We start from the raw sequence: 23,105 nt of genomic DNA on the forward strand, positions 1-23,105 counted from the left end.
TAGAATTATGGCTAATATCCAACTGCATGCCCCCTCACTCCTTTCCCAACACAGCTCACATAATGGATTTGAGCTGTTCCAGACTCCAGGACAGGAATGATAGTGGAGGTGAAACTGCAGGTAGAGATTGTAGGAATGGGAATAGAGATGGGGAAGAAGAATAACAAGCTATGCTAAACAATGTTGTAAATATGGTATTTATTTATTTAGAGAATGTGTGTGTGGGCATGCGCACATGCATGTGAAAGCAGGGGAGGGGTAGAGGGAGAGGGGGAGAGAGAGAATCTTAAGCAGGCTCCATGCTTAGCATGGAGACTGACATGGGGCTTGAACTCACGACTGTGAGATAATGATCTGAGCCAAAATCAAGAGTTGGGATGTTTAATAGACTGAGCCACACAGTCATAATTTTTAATTTTTAAAGTTTTTAAAACAATAGATTTCTTTTGAACATTTCATGATAACATCTATCTGACAGTAATTTAAAAAATGTAAGAGTGCCTGGGTGGCTTAGTTGGTTAAGCATCCAACTTCTGCTCAGGTCATGATCTCATGGTATGTGGGCTTGAGCCCCACCCCCCCCCCCCCCCCCCCCCCCCCGCCGTTGGGCTCTGTGCTGACAGCTCAGAGCCTGGAGTCTGCCTCAGATTCTGTTTCTCCTTCTCTCTCTCTCTCTCTCTGCTCCTCTCCTACTCACTCTGTCTCTGTCTCAAAAAAATAAACAAATAAATAAACATTAAAAAAATTAGAAAACGCAAGGAACATATTTAAGCCTTTGAACTTGTTTGTCTTCCATTTTGGTGTTGAGTTGTGGAAGCAATTCAAATTTGAATGGACTACTACAATTTAAATAAGCATACTAAGACAAATACATGTGTGGTATTCCAAGTGTATGAGACTCTCCTGTCTGGCAGATAATCAGTTAGTGTTTCTGTTCTGGTTGTTAGATATAGACAGAGGGGGTTTCAGGGGGAAAAAAGTAACTTATCTGCATCATAAGACTTGGAATATATCAAATGGACACTATGTGTGGTTAGACAACCCCTTAAAATAGCAACTTTTATATTTTTTCTGTACTTCTTTGCATATAGTTCTTCCCCTATTTACAGAATCACTCACATTGTCCTCCTGAGAAGATCGTTTAAACCAAAGAGTGAAGAAAAAAAAACCTGAAACAATGTTTAGATTTTCTTTAGTTTCCATAGTAGACCCCTGAGAGTCCAGACCATGAAAGGACCTGAACATAGGATTTATGGAATTCTATGAATTAAAAAGGTAATAGAGGAAAAAAATAGAGGGAAGTTTACTTTTCCCATTTCCATAGAAACTGCAAAATAGCCCCCCTGCTGGGAAGTAAAGGGGAAGAGAAATTTGGCATAACTTTGGTAGAAATATGAAAGAGGAACAGAACTGGGGGGCCCACAGGAAGTGTGTGGTCACACCAACACAGGTCTCTGCATGGGACCTATGACACCTCTGAACTCATGTGGGGGGCTGGTGTCTTCCAAAAGCTCAAGGAAGGGAGAGCTGGAAGTAACCATTTCTTGAAGGTGCTGGTTCATTCAAATGACATACTTTATGGTCAAGGGCTACCTAAATTATTGGATTATTTGTATGTGTAGGGGGGTGTGGGGAAGGTTTGAAACTGCCAATTCTACAGGATCTCTTAAAAGAATATGAGGCAAGTACAGACTACCAAATGGTCTCTGCTACCATCTCCACATCTTGTTTCTTTATTATTAAGGAGCTAGGCCTTTCTATTTCCATTCCATTGATGATACAGGCAACTTGTCAATTACTCTAACATTCCTGGCTTCCTTAATGAACTGACAGCTGTTTGCCAGGCAATGTGAGACAGTCCTGCTTCAGTCTGAGTTCTTGAGGCAGTCTGCAAAATGACAAAGAGAGAACCTCCTGCTGTTTTGAGCCTGTTGGGGAGCAGTGGGATCTGACTGAGGAAGGTGTTCAGATGGTGGTGACATTATCCTTATACTTGCTGGTCTCCAAAATCCTTATGTCCTACCCCAGTGTTCTCTGTTTGAGATTGTTGCTCCTCTGTCACAGCTTATCAGAAATCGTCACTCTTTTTTGCTGCAACCTGTCTTACCACCAGTGGTATAGAAAGCAGTGGGCCCTGATGAAAATAAGTTGATTGTAGAGAAGTGGATGAATCTGGGGCATGTGTCCTGGAGTCAGATTAAACAGCATGTGTGTGTGTGTGTTTGTGTATGTGTGTGTGTATTTCAACATACAGAAACTGACTAAATTTTTCTTTAAAAAAGTCCACTTAAAAATCTGGCAAGCTGTTAGCTTTTCTTTTCTCTGACTTCAGTTCTTTGGCTCTCATATTTTTATGTGACTTTACTTCACAAATTTAAGCGGATCAGCTTGTGCTCCCTGGAAGAAGGAAGCTGGCACTCTGCCGACTGGGCTGGGCCTTACTAAGTTTCAGTTTCCTTTTCTCTGAGTCACCGAAGCCTCCACATTGCTGAAGAATTTTTTGCTCCTATCGTGTGTCTGCTTAGCTGTCCAGACAGAGCAGCTACGCTCCACTTCAGTCCTTGTACAGATTCTACAAACAGGTAAATGAGTTGCTGCTTTCCACTTTTCCTAGCCACTTGCAAATTATAGTCTTCTTTTTTTAATTAAAAGAAATCCTTTAGAATGGAAAACTAGTCAATGATTTTTCTTGCTGTCTGTTCATCCTTGGTTTACTCTTTCAATGTATAATGTAGAGTAGAGAAGAGGAACAAATGCAAGCTTTGTGACAGTATGTGTTACCCATTTTTCAATACTTATTGGAAAATGTATTTGATTTTCTGCTAGATCGAGAAGTATGGCGGTGAGAACTCGTTTGACATGGATGCAAGAAAAGAATCTGCAAACTTATTTTGGAGGAAAACAGTTTACCCTTCTCTATAAAGCTAGTGTTCATGAATTCTCTGCATATTATTTGTTTAAGAGATGCTGTGATCAAGGGCCGATTGTGGTGGTGATTTATAAGGAACACTATGTTGTTGGCGCATATATGAAAACAAGTTGCAAGAAAGAGGAGAAAATTCCCATCGTCCTTTTTGCTCTTGAAGAGAATACAATTTCAGAATGCAAAATAAGCTCATATGTACCAACTGAATTGTTTCATGATGGTAGTAGAGGAAGGAATGACTTAGAATTCCACATAAATATGAGGAAACAAGTGATGACTCTGAACTTAGATACAAGTGAAAAACTTCGATTACCTCATATGCAAGCTTCTCCCTTTCAGGAATGTGAAGTTTTTCGATGTGAAGGTAGGTTTAATTAGATAACTTATATAGAGTTCTCTCCTGAATGTTCGGAGGATTTGAGGTGACCCATTTCTTTAAGGAAGAATGTCCTTGTCTCTGGGTGACCCAGACTGAAACCTGGCCACACATTGTTTGCTGAGACACAACCACGGTCAAAAGGAGCATATACAGAGTTTTCTGGAGGGTGTTTGTGTGGGCAAAGGGTAGGGGAAGGGGAGGAAAGGTAGAAGAAGAAGAGAGAGAGAGAGAGAGAGAGAGAGAAAGAGAGAGAGAGAGAGAGAGAGAGAGCAAACTTGAAGAGGGCTGCTCTTGGAATGAAACCAAAGCTTGAACTTCTCTTGATTCGTTCTAGATCCTGCAGTTTCCCATTATATCCATTATATCAGAAGACCAAAATTAATTAATTTATTTTTCTTCCAGAGGACATTGTTTCCAATATCTGCTGTTATAAACAGTGCTTTTATATAATATCTTCATGCATATAACTGTGCACACAAGAAGTTACTTCTTTATAGTAACTTCCTGGAAGTGGGATTGCTGTTTAAGAAATATTTACATTTGCAGTTTGACAGACACCTCTCAAAAGCTTCAGTTGTCTATACTATTCCCAAGAGTGTTATAGAAATGCCTATTTCCCTGTCTTCTTGCCTTTATTTGATATTATCAAACTTTAGAATATTTGTCAATTTGATGGTCAAGGAGGGCTTTTCGTTTTCTTTTTTGCTTATACCTGATTACTCGGAAGTCTGTGTGTATCAACCATTTACATTTCTTCCATGAAATAGTTATTTATGTCTATCCATTTAAAAGAAGAAACCTGGGAATAACTCTCTGAGTATTTTCATGTTCCAAACTAATTGTCTGTGGTCTTCATACTTGAATTATTGTCAGAGTATGTAATTCTTGAATCACATTTTATTGTCGGGGATTTTGTAATGTTTCCACAGCATTGATATTGCTGTGGAAAACACAGGTACAGACTTACTTATTTGTCTTTGTTGTTTCTCTTTGAATGATTTGATCTTTTTTCCTGGCTGCTCCAAACATTAAAAATTCTTTTGTTGATGTCTGGTAAATTTAATTGGATATGTCATGATATTGAGCATCCTGGATCAGTTAAGTAAACTTTTTATTGAAGTATAACACATAAACAGAAAAATGCACAATTGATAAATGTACCAATTAATAAACTTTTATAAATTAGACGCACTAAGGTAACCACTACTTAGATGAAGAAATAGATTATTACCATCATTTCAAAAGACTCCTTGCTGATTCTTCCTGGTTATTGCCAGCCAAAGATAACTATTACTTTGGCTTGTGTTGACACTAATTACTTCTTGTTTTTGAATTCTATATAAATGGAATCATATCAAAATATGTATTCTTTTTTGTCTGACCTCTTTCATTCAACATTACGCTTGAGGGACTAAACTAAACAAGGTAATGGATTCTAAAATCAGACCTCTACGAATCAGGTATCTCACCCAGTATAAAGTTTTACTAATAATTTCAAAGATAAAGATAATCAGAAGTCTCAGAGAAGGCAGAAAGGGTACAGGAATATTCTATGTGGCTCCTAGATCCTTCTTTTGCATATTAGACATATGCTTTCTGGCTAAAAACAACCAGCAGGATTTTATTTTAAAGTTTATTTGTTTACTTTGAGAGAGAGAGAGAGAGCAGGGGAGGGGCAGAGAGAGAGGGAGAGAGAGGAACCCCAGCAGGCTCCACACTGACAGCTCAGAGCCCAATGCAGGGCTTGAACTCATGAACCGTGAGATCAAGAGCTGGACACTTAACTGACTGAGCCACCCAGCCGCCCTACCAGCAAGATTTTTAAATGAAGTTTATGGGCCACTTTACATATTGAAGAGTGGTTAAGTTTTGGAACATTGGTATGTCAGTGCTATGGATTGAATGTGTCCCCACCCCCTCCCCCAACTCCCCCACCAATTCGTATGTTGAAACCCTAACCTCTAATGTGACTATATTTGGAGAAGAAGCCTCTAAGGAAGTATATAAGGTTAAATGAAGTCATAAGAGTAGGGCCTTAATTCAATAGGATAAGCATTCATATAAGAAGGGGACACCAGAGGGCTCGCTCTCTCCACATGAACACACGAGAAGAGGTCATGGGAGAACACAGTGAGATGGCGGCTACTACAAAGCAAGAGAAGAGTCCGTGGAATTAAGTCTACCTTGCCAGACAGTGATCGCAGACTTCTCAGCTCCCAGAACTGGGAGAAATACATTTCTGTTGTCCCAGTTAATGGTATTTTGTATGGCAGCCTGAGATGACTAAGACAAGCAGCCTACATGACATTTCCCATGAAGATGTGCCTCATAAATCCATAGAATCTGTATTTATTCTAATTAATCCTTAGCCAGGAACATCTTATTAAGGGCATTCAAGAGGTACATCCTTTCCTTGTAGGAAACATCATTAGTCTATATACCAGGAGATAAGATTATTAGCAAATTTTTAAGGAAGTTAGGCTGGGTCATTTTTCTCTTTTTTCCTTGAGGGTGTTACTTGCTACAGTGAGTGAATGTATCTCAGGCCAGCTGCTTTAACTCCTACCTCTCTACTGATTCATCATATTATTGTATGTTGCACTAATTTGTTCCTTTTCATTTTCATATAGGATTTCATTGTAATGATTCCATCATACTTTTTCTTAATAAAATTACTGCTGGTGGACATTTTGAGTTTTCTAGTTTGGGGCTATTACAAATAATGCTGCTATAAACAGTCTTGTACATGGTTTTTTGGTTCACATGTACACATATTTTTGAAGAATATAAATATAAAACTTCAGGGTCACTGGAAACATATATGTTTGCTTCAGTGGACACTGACAGAGCTTTCCAACATAGTTATATCAATTTTACCCACCACAAGAAGTGCATGAGAGTTTCTGTCACTTCTAAATTTTTCCCAACACTTTTTATTGGTTATATAGTATGTAGTCATTTAGGTATGTGAGCTGTAGCATGACATTTTGTGAATTTGGCTTTCTTTGATTAGACTAGTCTGTAATTTATTTTATAGTTTAAACCAATCCATTACTATATTAATTTACCCTTTTCTTAATTTACAAAATTTGTCTTGTGTTTTTGTTAATTCCTTCTTATATTTCTAATTCCCTTCTTATATTTCTTTATTCTTTTCTGTTTCTCTTTTTTATTTTCAAAACTTTCCTTCTTTCTTGCTGTTAATGAAATGTATTTTTAGCACAAGATTGATATAAAGTGTTTATATTTTTGTTATTGTCAATATATTTACAATTTTGATTTTTAATTTCTTGTTAATGTTAAGAGAGTGATTTGTAAAATCCCAAGAGGTTGGTTTTCTCTTTGCTTACACTTATTCTTTTCTAGTTTTATTATATCATAGTAATTGTAGGTAGTCTTCACTATTTTTACTTTGGTAATTTAAAGAGGTTTTCTTTCCATACATATAGCCTTATTTATTTATTTTATAAAGAGAGTGAGAATGCATGGGGGGGTGGATAGAGAGAGAGAGAGAGAGAGAGAGAGAGAGAGAGAATCTCAAGCAGGCTCCATGCCCAGTGCAGAGCCCAGTGCAGGGCCTGATCCCACTACCTTGGGATCATGACCTGAGCTGAGAACAAGATTCAGATGCTTAACTGACTGAGCCCCCCAGAATCCCTATATATAACCATATTTATGAATGTTTCACATAGTATTCCTCTTTGGTAGTGTAGAATTGCCAGCATCACTCCTCCTGTTCCTTTCAGTTTTTTTAATCTAAATTAAAAAAATGTGTATTTATTTTTGAGAGAGACAGAGACAGAGACAGAGACTGAGTGGGGTGGGACAGAGAGAGAGGGAGACACAGAATCCGAAGAAGGCTCCAGGCTCTGAGCTGTCAGCACAGTGCAGGAGCTCGAACTCACAAACTGTGAGATCATCACCTCAGCCTAAGTTGGACGCTGAACCTACTGAACCACCCAGGTGCCCCTCATTTTAAACCCACCACCACAGAATGTTTCTTCACAGGAAATAAATACTTCTTCACCTAGTCTCATTGGTTCAAATAAAATCCTCAGCTGACTCCTGAACCACTCACTGTGCTCTGATTGGGTAGGGATGAGTTCTACATTCTCTTCAGAGCTAAGAAGAAAATCAATTGGACTGGAAGTTCCAGGAGCCCCAGTTGCAGATACTAGGTTTTGGAGAAAATCTGGTGTCTGTGGGTTTTTTTGTGTGTGTGCCTCTGTATATTTTCCCTTTCAGACCTATTGCATTATGGAGAAGAACTATCTTAAAGTATTCCCACTCTTTCCCTGGCCTGTCCATGTCTCTTCGCTTTGCTTCTCTGATTCAGAAAGTGTCCCAGTTCTCATTTCCAGTGATGGAGCAAGCCACATACTACTGCTGGGTAACTGAGTAAGAAAAGATTTGTAGACAATCTAGTCTTACAGTTCCCACCTTGCCTCTAGCTCTAGATTCTGCAAATGACATGTTTAGGAGATTTGCCATAATTTTTTCCACTTGCTTTCATTATACTGCACTGTTATCATGGAAAAGCTATTTTTGTATTTTTCCCTAGTGAATGCATTGACATTCATTCAGTCAGCCAGTCATTCAACAACTTGTAATTTTCATTTTTCTTTGATTATTTCCCTAGATTTGTTGGACAGAAGGACTCTGGAAGGAATTAATGAGTAAGTCAATGTTCTGTTATTCTGCTAATGATCTTAGACTTACTCTAAGTTCTGTCAATAAATCGGTAGCACAAATTATAACATAACTTGTGGATTGTGAAGAATAAGCTGTAACTATATTTATAATCATAAAACTATTTGATAATACTAATGTTAAAACAGAAAGAACACCGAGGAGGGGGAACATTCCTAATGCTTTTACATAAGTGGAGGAAACTAATTATTTGACTGCAAGTCTACACTTTTGCTTAGAATTTTTGCAGTTACCGTTTCCACTACTTTAGGGAATCGCTTTGGAAGTGGTGGTCGGTAGTTGGAGAATACTTATAGAGCTTTAAGAACATGCCAGAAATTATTACTTCCATAAACTCCAAAAGTCACATATTATGCTGTGTTTTTCAAAGTTTATTACCGGTAAGTTATTTTCATGTTCAACATAGCTCATATTTAGCACTAGTTTTGTTTGGTCTGGTTGCTTAAATCTGAAAGGTTGTATGTCTGATTGACTTTAGTTACAAGTGTTATTTTTCTTCTTTTTCAGTAGGATGTGAGGTAGAATAGTTTCATGCCCTTTTAATAGGAAAACAAGTTGCTAATAGAAAATAAATGATAATACATAAGAAAAGAAAACAAATTCTAGAAAAATTTATGGTAAGTTCTTGTGACCTACCCTCATTCAATTGTTAACATTGTCTTGTCTGTACAGGCTCCACGAGAGCTTATTGTCAGCCGTGAACACTTACAAACCACATAAAAACCTCGTTCCCCAAGTGCGAATTCTGCTGCTGGGTCCGACTAGAGCTGGGAAGTCTAGCTTTTTCAACTCAGTGAAGTCTGTTTTCCGAGGCCATGTCACACACCAGGCTCTGGTGGGCTCTGAAGCGACTGGGGTATCTGACACGGTATGTCCATTCAGGGCCACTCAGCCTTTGCTTCTTTGGTCCAGTTAATTGGGTTCGAAGTCTTTTGTGATCAACTTCATTACGTGTAGACTTTATCTCTGTTTGTAATTTTTAAAATCTTATTATTTTTTAGTGTTTATTTATTTTTGAGAGATAGAGACAGAGCACGAGCAAAGGAGAAGCAGAGAGAGAGGGAGACACAGAATCCGAAGCAGGCACCAGGCTCTGAGCTGCCTGCACAGAGCCCAGTGCAGAGCTTGAACTCACGAGCCGTGAGATCATGACCTGAGCCGAAGTCAGATACTTAACCGACTGAGACACCCAGGTGCCCCTCTGTTTGGAATTTTTTAAAAAGTGTACTCTTCTTTAATTTTTTTTTTTTCAACGTTTTTTTTTTTTTTTTTTTTTTTTTAATTTATTTTTGGGACAGAGAGAGACAGAGCATGAACGGGGGAGGGGCAGAGAGAGAGGGAGACACAGAATCGGAAACAGGCTCCAGGCTCCGAGCCATCAGCCCAGAGCCTGACGCGGGGCTCAAACTCACGGACCGCGAGATCGTGACCTGGCTGAAGTCGGACGCTTAACCGACTGCGCCACCCAGGCGCCCCTAAAAAGTGTACTCTTAAAGTTCCTTTTTCTCATCTGTAGTACAGGACATATTCCATTAAGGATACGGTGGATGGCAACTTCCTGCCTTTTGTTCTGTGTGACACAATGGGCCTGCATGAGAGAGGAAAAGGGCTGTGTGTGGATGACATAGCCTACATCTTGAAAGGCCACATTTCTGACAGATACCAGGTATGATTGGGCCAATCACTGAAATATTATAATTGATATTTAAAACGTTTATTTTTGCTCACTCTGGACAGCAGCAAATGCCGATCTAATTTGATGCATCATCTTTTATTTTCTTCAAGTGTACTCATTCAAGTTCGTTTGCTTCTTCTTGATATTTTATTTTACAAAGAATTAAAACATGCAAACAACTCTTCTATCGTAGCTGTTATAACAACTCTGAATGCTGTTACACATTCAGCTGCCTTGGGCTATATGAAACACAAATCCAACTAACATCAATTTACTAACATTGGTCATTTTTCTTATGTAATAGGAAGTCTGAAGGTAGGTGGCTTTGTGTCAGTGTGGAAGCTCTCTGAGGTTATTAAATTCAAGGGTCTTTCTAACTTTCTGTTCTGAGACCCTCAGCATGGGGTGCTATGGATTAAGTATTTGTGTCCCCCTAAAATTCACAGGCTAAAGCCCTAATCCCCAGTGTGATGGTGTTAGGAGGTGGGGCCTTTGAGAGGTGATTAGGTCATGAGAGTAGAGCCCTCATGAATGGGATTGGTATCCTTATAAGAAGAGACCTAAGAAAGATGAACTTTCTCTCTGCCATATGAGGACACAGTATGAAGGTGGCTGTCTACAAATCAGGAAGGAAGCTCTCATCAGATGCTAAATCTGTCAGCACCTTGATCTTAGAATTCCTAGCCCCCAGAATTGTGAGAAGTAATTTTTGTTGTTTAAGCTACCCCACAAGGTAATTTATTATAGCAGTCCAAGCTAAGACTTGGGGCTTTCATCATTATGCTCTCCAGATGTTCTACTGAGCCTTGTCAGTGTTCCAGGCAAGAAAGAGGAGGAGATTAAAGTGAAAGCCACTTTAGTCTATCAATTTTTGTTTTAACTTTCTAGTCCTTTTATTTTATTTACTTATTTTTAATGTTTATTTATTTTTGAAAGAGAGAGAGAGAGAGACAGAGTGCAAGTGGGGAAGGGGCAGAGAGAGAGAGGGAGACACAGAATCTGAAGCAGGCTCCAGGCTCTGAGCTATCATCACAGAGCCCGACATGGGGCTTGAACTCATGAACCGTGAGATCATGACCTGAGCTGAAGTTGGATGCTTAACTGACTGAGCCACCCATGTGCCCCATAACTTTCTAGTCCTTTTGATAAACATTTAAATTTTGAATTAATCATTAATTCACCTTGTTCCAAATGATTAGTCAATTGGGTCAACATCTTTTGTTGAATGTCTTTGCATCTTTTCCCTACTAAATATAGGGATTGGTTTTTATATTCTCTAGCTTGTTCTATTGATGCATTTATCAATTCTTTTATGATATTCATTTTGTTACCATATCACTTAATTGTTTTAATTACCATAGCAATCAATAATGTCTTAATGTCTCACTGGACAAGTCATATTCATTATTTCTTGTGTTTTTTCTTGACTATTTTCACGATATACTTTTCCAAGTGAGCCTGTTTGTGTTTTTTTTTTTTTTGATTGTTTGTGTTTGATTTGTTGGTGCTTTGATTAAAATTACATTAAAATTTTATACCCAAAGTTGTTTTACATCTTTACGTATCCGGTGTTCTTATCCAGAAACACGGCATGTTTTATTGTTCTATTCATGCAAGGGCTTTTCATTCTTTAATATAGCATTATCTTGTAGAGGTAAAGCTTTTTAAAAAAAATATTCTTTTTTTTTTAAAAAACAACTTTATTGTAGAGAATGTTAAATCTATGCAAAAGGAGACAAAACGATTTAATGACTTCTCATTTACTCAGCTTCAACAATCTTTGACTCATAGCCTATCATCTCTGTCTATTCACTTTCTCTTCTCCTACAGTATTTGGAATCAAATTTAACATGTCATAACATTTAATCCATAAATGCATATGCATTTATCTATGTAAGGATATATACCTTTTGTTATAGATAGCTGTATACCCTTCTCATATCTAAAATTAATCATTGTTTTTTAATTTATCAACTATTACCCAATGTCCAAGTTCCTAATTGTTGTATAAGTATCATGCTTTTAAAAAATTTGTTTAAGTTTATTTATTTTGAGAGAGTCAGAGACAGTGTGAACAGAGGAGGGGTAGAGAGTGAGGGGGGGAGAAAGAGAGAGAGAGACAAAGAGAGAGAGAAGCCCAAGCAGGCTCTCCACTATCAGCTCAGAGCCTGACACAGGGCTCGAACTCGTGAAACCATGAGGTCATGACCTGAGTTGAAATCAACAGTCAGACGCTTAACGAACTGAACAACCCAGGTGCCATGCATTTTAAAAACAGCTTATTTGCGAATGATTGAAATATATTTATTCAGACTCTTAACCTGTACATTCTGCCTCTATCTCTTTTGGTGTTTTTCCTTGTAATGTGTTTTTTTGTTTGTTTGTTTTTCTTAGAAATCCCATTGTTCTGTAGACTTCTCCATGGTCTCAACTTTGCTGTTTGCATCCCTTGATGCAGTTTCCTGTGGTCTTTTGTTTTCTATGCACCCTGAAAATTGGTAATTGAGTCTAGAAGCATGTTCAGATTCAGCTTCCACTTTGTAGAGGTGCTGTGCTCTTCCGTGAAGAGACACACATTTTGTTCTATTTGATTCTTTTTGCTTTTCTAATAATGCCGATATTCATTAACGTTCAAGGCCTAGATTCATGTGTTTATTAGGGTGTGAACATGTGATATTCTATCTTCATCATTCTTTTTTTATTTTATATTTATTCGATGAGGAGATAAATGTCTCCTCATCTACTGTTTGATTACCTGGTGGCACAGTTAACATGGGAGAGGCAGGATTTTTTTTCTTTACTACAAGCTTCTGAAACCATAAGGTGGTTTCTTTGTATCTGCCAATAATGACCAGTGATTATTTTATTATCATTATGAACCCCTGAATTGAACATATTTAATGTGTTTCAATCCTGTGCCATTTTCTCCATACTTATATTACATTTAACATATCTGACCAGTGGGAGCCTCTACAAGTTATATCGTTAGTCCTTTTGACATGAACCTAAAAACCTACTATATTCCTTGATTTCTGGTATGAGAGATGTCCAAGCCACATATTATATATTTCTAGTGCCTGATTTTGAGTCAATTATTTCTCTAAGATGTCTTGGTTTGGCTTATTAGAATTGTTATTGCTACATGGTTGGTCATTGATTCTTGCCATTTTTGGGGGACAGAGGTAAGTAATAGATCTTTTTATGATAAGGTGCATTATAAATTCATATAGAAACTTCTCTTTCAAATTCAGTACTAGGTAGTTTTTACTTAATCTTTTTCTGTCTTGCTTCTCTATCTGCTTTCTCTCAGGGTCTCTATTCTAAAGGACTCCAGAGATGACAGAATGTCATGTCACAACTCATTTGCTTTCTCTCACAAAATATTCACTGTGATCTCAGAATAAAACTCTAATAGTACCGGGGTGCCGGGGTACCTGTCGGTTAAGTGTCCAACTCTTGATTTCAGCTCAGGTTATGATCTCACGGTTTGTAAGATCGAGCCCCATGTCAGACTCTGTGCTGGCACTTCAGAGCCTATTTGGGATTCTCTCTCTCTCCCTTTCTCTCTGCCCCTCCTCTTCTCATGCTCTCTCTCTCTCTGAAACAAACAAACAAAAAAACAAATTCTAACAGTACCATAAACAGTTTAATCATAACCACTTTTAGTATAATATTTTAGTATAATATTTTAGTATAAATATAACATAATCATAATCAAAATCAGAAAGAGTTTAAAATTTGAACCAGATTATTTATTTATTTAATTTTTTATTTATTTAAAAGTATTATTGTATTTTACATTTAGGGTGTATCAAGTAGTAGGAGTATACAAATTACTGTGCTTTAAAGTCAATCAGAAAAAACATACAATCAGAAATGGTCTCTCTTTGTGTAGTGAGGACCCCCAAATGGAGGTAAAAGTTCATTTGGTTGATTTTAATTTAGGGATAGGTTTTTAAATTTAATTATGTTTTATATTTATGTTTATAATTTATATAGCTCTCTTTTTCCTCTTTGAATATATTTATCTTACACTAGACATCTCCATTCATTTTTATTACCTACCAGACCTCTATAAACACATGAGTTTGTGACTGCTGCTATATACATTCTCCAAGCCATCATAGAAAGTACACCAAAATTCTGATCAAAAGTATGGAACCCACACTTAGTGGTCAACTAAAATTTGCCCAAACCACATACAATTTATTTTGGTGTACTGAAATATAGTTTTAAACTCAACTTTACAAAATAATGTATATTCAAAGAATTCATTTTCTTTCTCTGCCCCTTCAAATACATTTCTCCCCTTTTCTTATAAGCAACCATATAAAAATTTTTCATTTACTTTCATTTTTTTACTATATAAGAAATACTTACAGATTTGTGGTTCCCCTCTTTTTAGAGAAGTCATGAAATACTCTCTGCTATTGATATATTAGAATTTTGCCACTACAAATAGTACTGAAATTAATAGGCTTGTACATACACCATTTTGTATTTTGCCAGTATACATGTGGGACAGATTCCCAGCAGAGGGATTGCTAGTTCAAGAGTAAATGCATCCCATTTTGAACTACTTTTCATCCCTGGTTTCTGTGTGATGATACCGGATTTCTTTCTGTATGCTCTCACCTCCGCCTTTGCCCACATTGCTTCTATCTAGAACACCGTCTGCCATACCTTTATTCCCTTTATCAAACTCCATGTACTTTGTAGCTCCCAGATTATGTGTCCCTCTGTCACAGAAACTTTACCTGACTGCATGAAAGGGTTGATAGCTACTTGCATAGACTGTCTTCTCTGCCAGATTGTTACTCTCATAATATTAGAGACTTGCACAGTGCCTGATACATCGTATGTGCTCATAAATATCCATAGAATTAATGTGTTGCATTTTGTTTATCTTATAGTTTAACTCCATGAAACCAATCACACCAAGTCATTGTAACTATATTCACTACCCGTTGCTGAAGGACAGAATTCATTGTGCGGCATTTGTGCTTGATGTCAACTCTGTTAAATACATCTCTCATGAGATGATAGCAAAGATCAAAGCAATTCGAAGGCAATTGATAAAGTGTGGTGAGTCTCATTCCACTTTACTACTAAGGGTAATGTATTAGACTATATTGTAGAACGGTTTCAGAACAGGATGAAAAACTTAAGAAATTGCATATGTGAATCTTCCCTGGCCCATCAGTGTAGTTCAATCAAATCCAGCACTTGATAGTGTTATAACTTTGTGCAAGTGAGTTAAACTCTCTATGTCTTAACTTCTAATCTATAAAATTAATATGATAATAGCACCTAACTCAGGGATTTATTATAAGGATTAAACAAATCAACATATATGAAGAGTTTGGCACAGTTCTCATTACCTGCTACCACTGTATCCTAGCACGAATTTATTTACAAAAAGTTCTAGATTTTCCCTTGAGCCTTAAGTGATTAGAAATGGAAAACAGTATTTCAGTAAGAAAAAGCATCAGGGAAGTAAGATGTTCGGTAGGGAAGGGATAGTTAAAAGTCTTAGGAGAAGGTAAATAGGATTAGAGAATTATGGTGTCCCATTCTGTTTTTTCTTGGCCTTATCCATTCTGTCTGGGAAAGAGCAAGTCTACCACACTTCTAACTTTGATTAAATTAGAAGCATGGAGTGATTTACTTGCTCTCTGAAATTTAAAGCCTTGTAAGGGTGGTGTGCAGGGCGATGCTTGCTAACATTGTAACAGAAGACCAACTTATTTGTGATGCTTTGACACATCTGTTGCCTTCTTGAGGCCTTTTCTCCCCCATCTTGTTTATTAGGTGTCTTTTCTCTAGTCTCCATGAAAACAACTGTTTGGAGAGGAAATGAAACCTATCACCAACACTGTAGCATCAATTTTAGTTATCTCGTCCAAGAGGTGGTTTCATTTGAAGTCTCATACCACGGAAAGCCTTGAAGGGAATTTCCTATGTCAGAGGAATTCTGAGTACTAATGAGTAGTTAGAGGGGGGTATTTTTGAAGGGTGATGGCCCTTCCCAAATATCTGGAATTGCTTCATTGGTAGCCTATTGCGTAATTGATAACTGATTAACTGAAAAGTACTGATGCTGTCTATAATGATCAAAATGACACGTATCTGTTTGACCTAGGTATGCCACATGTGGTTTTGCTCACTCATGTGGATAGCATGCAGCTGATTACAAAAGGTGACTTTACAGACATATACAGATGTATTCCTGTGAAGCACAAGGTAATGATGTCCTTCTTTGTAGACACACTTTCTAGGATATGTCACTATAATCGCATGATATTACTGTGTGTAAAAATAAAAATGGACACCTACTGAACTTAAGAATGAAAACAATTACTTGGATAATTCAAAATCATATCCCAAGATTTAAAAATTAAATATATATTCATCCTTACATGGACACAGATTATTCCATTTATTATAATTTAATTCAGTTAGGTTCAATTCAACAAATATTTATTGATTACCTTTCATAATCGAGTCAGTGTGCTAGTCTCTAACCAGACACAGATAATTAAAACAATTTCCTTGCACTCAAAAGCTTACAGTTTTATCAGTGGAGGTGAGGGGATGGGGGAGTCAGAGGAGAAAAAGATGACAGAGTATGATTATGACAATGTCATGAAGTGACTCAAAATAAAATTGAAAGATTAAAGGAGGAAAATATTGTGTTAAAGTGTATGGGAAAGATTTCATTACTGGAGTGTCACTGAGAAATAGCTTTCAAAGAGAAAGAGGATTTCAGGAGGTGAAGAGACTAAAAGGGGAAAACATTCAGGCCATGAGGATAGCATAAGTCAATACAGCAGTGTCTAGGGGGAGCATGGCGTCATTCAGTTTAGTGGAGGGCTGAATCCTTGTAGGGGGAGATAGAGTATGAAAGTTATATTTGCATGAGGTGACTTTACTTAATGATGTGCATTATGGGGAATCATACCAATTTTTTCTCTTCTTTTTAAAAAAAACTTTTAATTTAAATTCCAGTTAGTTCACATACAGTGTAATATTAGTTTCAGGTGTACAGTATAGCAATTCAAGACTTCCTATACATCACTTGGTGCTCACCCTAACAAGTGCCCTTCTTAATCCCCATCACCTATTTAACCCATCTCCCCACAGGCCTCCCCTCTGGTAACCATCAGTTTGTTCTTTATAAATTAGAATCTGTTTCTTGGTTTATCTCTCTCTTTCTCTCTCTCTCTACCTCTGTGTGTGTGTGTTTCTCTTTGTTCATTTGTTTTGTTTCTTAAATCCCACATATACATGAAATCATATGGTGTTTGTCTTTCTCTGACTGACTTATTTTGCTTAGCATAATACATTCTAGTTCCATCCATGTCATTGCAAATGGCAAGATTTCATTCTTTTTGATGGCTGAGTAATAGTTCCATATATATATATATATATATATATATATATATTATATCTTCTCTATCCATATATCTAGTTTGATGATATATTCATATATATTATAGATCCATATATCCATATATATGGATCTATAATATATATATCCATATGTATATCCATAATATATATCATATTTTATATATATATACATATATATACATATATATAAGATATACTATATCCATATAATATATATATACATATATATACACACATATCTTGTATATATACATATATATATACATATCTTCTTTATCCATATATCATTTGATGAACACTTGGCTCTTTCCATAATTTGGCTATTGTAGATGATGCTACTATGAAGAGTAGTGGTGTAACCAAAGTAAAGCTTCATAAAATTTAATTTGCCACCCACATGCAGAATAAATCAGAGTCAAAAGGAACCTGGACTTGGGAATACCAGTTGGGAGGATATAATGATAGCTAATATTTGTTGAGTACTAAATATGTGATAAATTTTCTTATTCAATACTTATAACAACCCTGTGAGATGGGTACTGTCATTACCACATTTTATAGATGAGAAAACAAAAGCACAGAGAGTAAAATATTTGCCAGTGTTTTTGACAGTGCTAAGAAATAACAGAACCCTATTTTGAATCCGGGCAATATCATTCCATAGATAAATTAGTTTAAGCACAAATTGAACATCAATATTAAACTGGTCTAGGAAAACTAGATTAATCCTGAGAATAACTTTTAATAGGAAACAGGGAAATTATAGACTCCAGCATAAGGGCATTAAAAATGCTTCAATTTCCAAGTACTTTATACAGAATTATTAGTTCCTTTCAATTTCTAATTCATATGGAATCTACTATGTGTATTCTTGATGAAAATTAGCAGTGATTTTGAAGACTCCTTGTGAAGTTCTTTAAGAAAGTACTTTTTGGGACCAGATCTCTATCTTCATTTTCTCTAACAGGAACACTATTGCCAAGCTCCTGCTTTTTGTTATTGCTTTCACAATGTGTATTGACCTAAAATAGTATTTGTCACTGTTTCTGTATTGCAGTTAGAGGCAGTCCACAAAAAACTTGGATTTGCTCTTTCTGATATCTTGGTGGTTAGTAATTATACCTCAGAGTGGGAGTTGGACCCTATAAAAGATGTTTTGATCCTCTCTGCACTGAGACATATGCTGTGGATTTCAGATGACTTCTTAGAAGATTTGACCGCTCGAGGAAACAAGGATTTAGTGGTGTAAATACTTGAAGGTATCAGCTGTATGGCTACTCCCTGCTTGGATCTATTGGGTACCTGGCAGTTCATTGTGTCTCTATGGATCACTGTCCTGTGAATAGTCCTACTCTTTAACTCACTGGCCAGATGTGTTTTTCTTTCCCCTCACTTTTCCTGATTTCCCACCCTTAGGGTATATCCCACAGATTTGTACTACTTCTCTTTCTCCTGTCTTAAGATAGAATCTTTGAAATGATGCATTTCTGTCATTTGTACTGTTTGAACATCCCAAGCTGTATCCTTGCCCTCTTCTCTTGAAATGCGTTTTTTGCTTGGGACCCTGATATGGATTGGATCAACTTGTTTCTGATCAGATGTGATCTTTGGTTATATGCCTCTTTTACTTTTTAAATTTTTTAATGTTTATTTATTTTTGAGAGAGCATGAGTAGGGGAGGGGCAGAGAGTGAGGGGGGCAGAGGATCTGAAGCAGGCTCTGCACTGACAGCAATGAGACTGATGCGGGGCTCAAACTCACAAACTCATGAACCGTGAGATCATGACTTGAGCCAAAGTCAGACGCTTAAGCAACTGAGCCACCCAGGCGTCCCTTGATTACATTCCTCTTTCTTGGTACCTACCTTTCTGCCTTTTTCGACTTGACTTTTTTTGACATGTCTCCCTCCTCAGAGTTTCTCTTAATGCCATGTAGTCAGGATGGTCTTAATGCCCATGGCAGATGTATGTGCCTTTCAGATTTATGACCTCAGATTTTAGCATTACATGCAGTCTCTTTCAACCTCTATCAACAATATGCTGCACTGTTTCAATCAAAGATCAGACAGAAAGAAGTTTCAACGTATACTCAAATCTTATTTTAGTTTGTGAGAAATCAAATTAGAATATAATATCCTCTTTATTCTCTCTCACTTACAAACTACTAAGACATTCTCATGCTACTACTAACTCCGCCATCTTGTTTTCTCCTTTTCTTCTCTTCTTGATGGGCACATGCACTCCCAAAGGGGAGATTGGAATATTCCTTTTCCTTCTGGTTGCTTTTCCTTAAATAAACCATTAAGAATATTTTGTTTCTCTTTTATCAGAGATTGGAGAAAAGGAAATATCAAGTATGTAAAAGGAGGAAACAAATACGTGAACCCTTCACATACTAGTAATTTTTATCTCATCATTGAAGAGTGAAAATTGAGAAATAAGAAAATACAGGAAAAAGAGAAATAGATGAAACAGAAGGGGCATGTTTTATTTATGTCTGGGATGAAGATGCCCTACAAAATCGTAATACCTGCCAATAACTAGGAGCAGCAAGATTTAAAGCCATTAATTGTAAAAAAAAAAAAAAGATTGTGATTTCTTTTGGATTTATTTTCTGTATCTGTGGAAAATGGAAGTTTCTTCTTGTAAAACTTGAGTTTAACTTCAGTGTGCGTGTGTGTGACTTTGGAAAAGTTTATTTTAATATAACTTGTCAGCATGTTCTCATCCTCACCCACATCGTCTTATTTTGCCTTCTTATTTTATTTCTAAAGTATTTGAGTGCTTCCTTCAGAAGCACATATACTAAAGTATTTGAGCTTCTCTTTGGGTCTCCAGTTAATGTATTCTTTCCCCTACAGATATTTGTTTGGTTGTTTGTTTGTTTGTTTAATATCTGAAGCTGTCTTCCAGGATGTGACTATTAATATTAGTAAGAGTTCTGGAGGATTAAGACTAACAAGGACTATATTTGATTACGCTGTCAATTACAACTATTTTAGCTACAAGTGACAAAACTCAACCTGAATTACATGAATAAAAAATAATCAAACCATAGAAAAGGCTGGGGTTGAACCAAACTGCCTCAGAAATGGTTGAGTCTAGGGATTCAAAAGGTATTCTCTCTCTCTCTTTCACTCTCTCTCACACACACAAGTGCACACACATGTGTATGCACACACACACAGATATACACCCTCTGCTTCATTCTTTGTGCTTATTGCTGTCATTCTTTCAGGTTAGCATTCTTGATAAATCTTAAACCACCTGAATCCAGGTTTCAAATTGGCATTCACTTAGCCTCATGACCCGAAAAGGAAGAGGATTTTCTTTTCCCGTGTCATTGTGAAATACTCCAAAAAAGGACTGCAATTGATTTAGCTCAAATCGTATATTTGACCTCTGGGAACAATCACTTCTCTTTTCCAGAAGAGAATTAAGTCATAATTGCCCAGGAAGAGTGATATATTACTAGAAGAAGGGAGTATGGAGCGCCTGGGTGGCTCAGTTGGTTGAGGGTTCGACTTTGGCTCAAGTCATGATCTCGCGGTTCGTGAGTTTGAGCCCCGTGTCTGGCTCTGTGCTGACAGCTCAGAGCCTGGAGCCTGCTTCAGATTCTGTGTCTCACTCTCTGTCTGCCCCTCTCCTACTCATGCTCTGTCTCTCTCTGTCTCAAAAATAAATAAAACATTAAAAAAATTTTTTTAAAAAAAAGAAGAAGGGAGCTTATTATAGACATGACCACTGTTGGATTAACTGAGCTGGAGAGGTACCACAATATGTATCTTATATTTAGGGAAGTCTTACATCTAGTTTCTCATTTATATTATAAAGAATGTCTTATTAATAAGTCTAAAATCATTAATAATTACTTTAAAAATCCTTTTATTAAAGTAATATATACACATAAAAAGCACACAGTTCACAATTGTATGGCTCAGTACATTTTGATACTTAACAAACCAATGAAACTAGAACTCAGATAAGAAACAGAACATCCTACAAGTCCCCTTTATGCCCCAGATATCCACTATTCTGACTTCTAATTGTGTAGATTAGCCTTGTGCTTTTTTATCCCTTACATAATATCATGTACTATTTACTCTTTTGGGTCTGACTTCTTTCATGAGATAGTGTATTTGTTTGATTCATATTATTTACATAGGTAAAGATCATTTATTCTCATTGATTCTATTATTCTAATGTTAATGGGTGGCTCTAATAATTTCCTTATAGATCAACAATATATTCTATATAGGTTGCATTAAGCTTTTTCTGATTTATAGCTATATGGAAACAAACCATATGATTTTGGGTGTTTCTGATTTTGTATTATAATAAAGATTTCATAATGTGAACATACCATGTTTCAATTTGTAAATATAGCTTGAAAATGAGAAGTAGCATCATGAAGAAGTTGACATTATCCTAAAATTAACAAAGTAGTGTTAAGGGTCAAACATATCCAAGACTTTCTTTAAGAAGAACAAAGTGGGAAAACAGGTATAAAGAGATATATCAAGAAAATGTAAGTTGACTTTGATGCATTGATAAATTAATGGAACAGAACAGAGAGTCCAGAATCAGACTCAAGCATGTCTGGACATTCGTTCTATGATGGGGTAGCATCGCAGATGAATAGAAAAACAAACAATTCATAAATGGTCAAGGTCAATTGGTCATCCATATGGGGAAAAAAGCTCTGAATTCCTCACATCATAACCAAAAGTCTACTTTAGGTGGACTAAGTTTCTAAATGCTAAAAAGCTTTTAGAAGATAAAATAGAAGAGTACTTTTATTCCTTGGGAGTGAGGAAATATTTCTTAAGTCATATTTCTTAAACAAGATACAAAAAGCTTAACCTCAAAAGAGGTGAAAATTCAGCTACATTGAAATCAGTAACTTTTATATTCAATAAATCCCATTAAGGTAGTGAAAAGACACAGCAAGGTGTGGAAGAACATACAGCTAGCAAAGAACTAATGAAAAGATGTATAAAGAAATTCTACAGATCTCGAAGAAAACTGAAATATAAAAGAAAATGAACAAAAGACTTGAAAAGGAACTCTAAAGAAGAAGGAAATTATAATATCCAGTACAGAAGATAAATGTTCTATATCATTAGTAATAAAAAATATTGAAACTAAAGTAATCTGATTCTTTTTTACTTTTACTGAGATTTAATTGCCATATAAAATGCATATAGTAAAGGTGTAAAATTGGGTGAGTTTTGACATATGAATACATCTGTAAAATAATCTTGACAATCATGATAAGAAATCTTTCTATCACTCCCTACCCCCCTAAACTACAAGTGCCCTTGTAATCCATTCCCTTTATTCCACCTCTTGTTCTGGTCCTCAGACAACCACTGGTCTGCACTCTGTCACTGGAAGTTAGTTTTCATTTTTTAGAATTTATGTAAATGAAATTTTATAGAATATGTTCCTTTGTGTCTGGCTTCTTTTATTCAGCACGTTTTGAGATTCATCCATATTGTTGCATGTATCAGTAGTTCTTTCTTTTTATTGCTGAGTAGTGTTTCATTGTGTGAATATACTACATTTCTTTATCTGTTCACTTGTTAACAAACTTTTGGATTGTTTCCAGTAAAGGTGAAGATATGCAGGCAGACCTGATGAGTATCTTAGGGATACTCTTTATATGTGCATTTAAATACATGTATAAGAATTTTTATTGTAGCATTATTCATTATCATCCCAAATCAGAAACAACCCATCAACAGTACTGCTCATCAACAGTAGGGAAGATAATAAATTGATGTATACTACATAGAGTATTTCATTTCATGTAGGAAAGAAAATTAAAGAACAGTTACTATACGTATCAGTATAAACATTGCAAATACAGTATTGACCAAAAGAATAAAGACATGAATTAATGTTTACATTGTGAATAAATTTATATAAATTTCACAAAATTTCTAAATAAGAGAGGAAATGATGACTATAAAAATGAAAATGGTGATTACCTTTCAAGGG

The 23,105-nt window shown here is 36.3% G+C and overlaps 1 protein-coding gene across 2 annotated transcripts; it reads left to right on the forward strand.

Moving 5' to 3' along the window:
* Positions 1–1,469: 1,469 nt before the first annotated feature.
* On the forward strand, positions 1,470–22,544 carry IFI44 (interferon induced protein 44). Of its 2 annotated transcripts, none has more exons than XM_042997659.1 (9): positions 1,470–2,582; positions 2,827–3,290; positions 7,945–7,981; positions 8,688–8,883; positions 9,532–9,681; positions 14,604–14,775; positions 15,833–15,933; positions 18,161–18,362; positions 22,033–22,544. In XM_042997659.1, the coding sequence occupies exons 2-8, from the start codon at positions 2,837–2,839 to the stop codon at positions 18,350–18,352; spliced, it is 1,302 nt and encodes a 433-aa protein (XP_042853593.1). In that variant the 5' UTR covers positions 1,470–2,582; positions 2,827–2,836; the 3' UTR covers positions 18,353–18,362; positions 22,033–22,544. The 2 variants fall into 2 exon arrangements, with proteins under 2 accessions (XP_042853593.1, XP_007079263.1); XM_007079201.3 differs by lacking the exon at positions 22,033–22,544 and adding an exon at positions 19,433–19,835.
* The last annotated feature ends 561 nt before the right edge of the window (positions 22,545–23,105 follow it).

The sequence above is a fragment of the Panthera tigris genome, chromosome C1, assembly GCF_018350195.1.
Source record: "Panthera tigris isolate Pti1 chromosome C1, P.tigris_Pti1_mat1.1, whole genome shotgun sequence".
NCBI lineage: Eukaryota > Metazoa > Chordata > Mammalia > Carnivora > Felidae > Panthera > Panthera tigris.

What these genes read in the sequence shown, in the direction of transcription:
- IFI44 (XM_042997659.1), top strand. Translation starts at nt 2,837, where the DNA reads ATGGCGGTGAGAACTCGTTTGACATGGATGCAAGAAAAGAATCTGCAA. An exon ending in ACATTTCTGACAGATACCAG is followed by an intron (nt 9,682 to 14,603) that starts GTATGATTGGGC and finishes TTTATCTTATAG; the next exon opens with TTTAACTCCATGAAACCAAT. An exon ending in GTATTCCTGTGAAGCACAAG is followed by an intron (nt 15,934 to 18,160) that starts GTAATGATGTCC and finishes TCTGTATTGCAG; the next exon opens with TTAGAGGCAGTCCACAAAAA.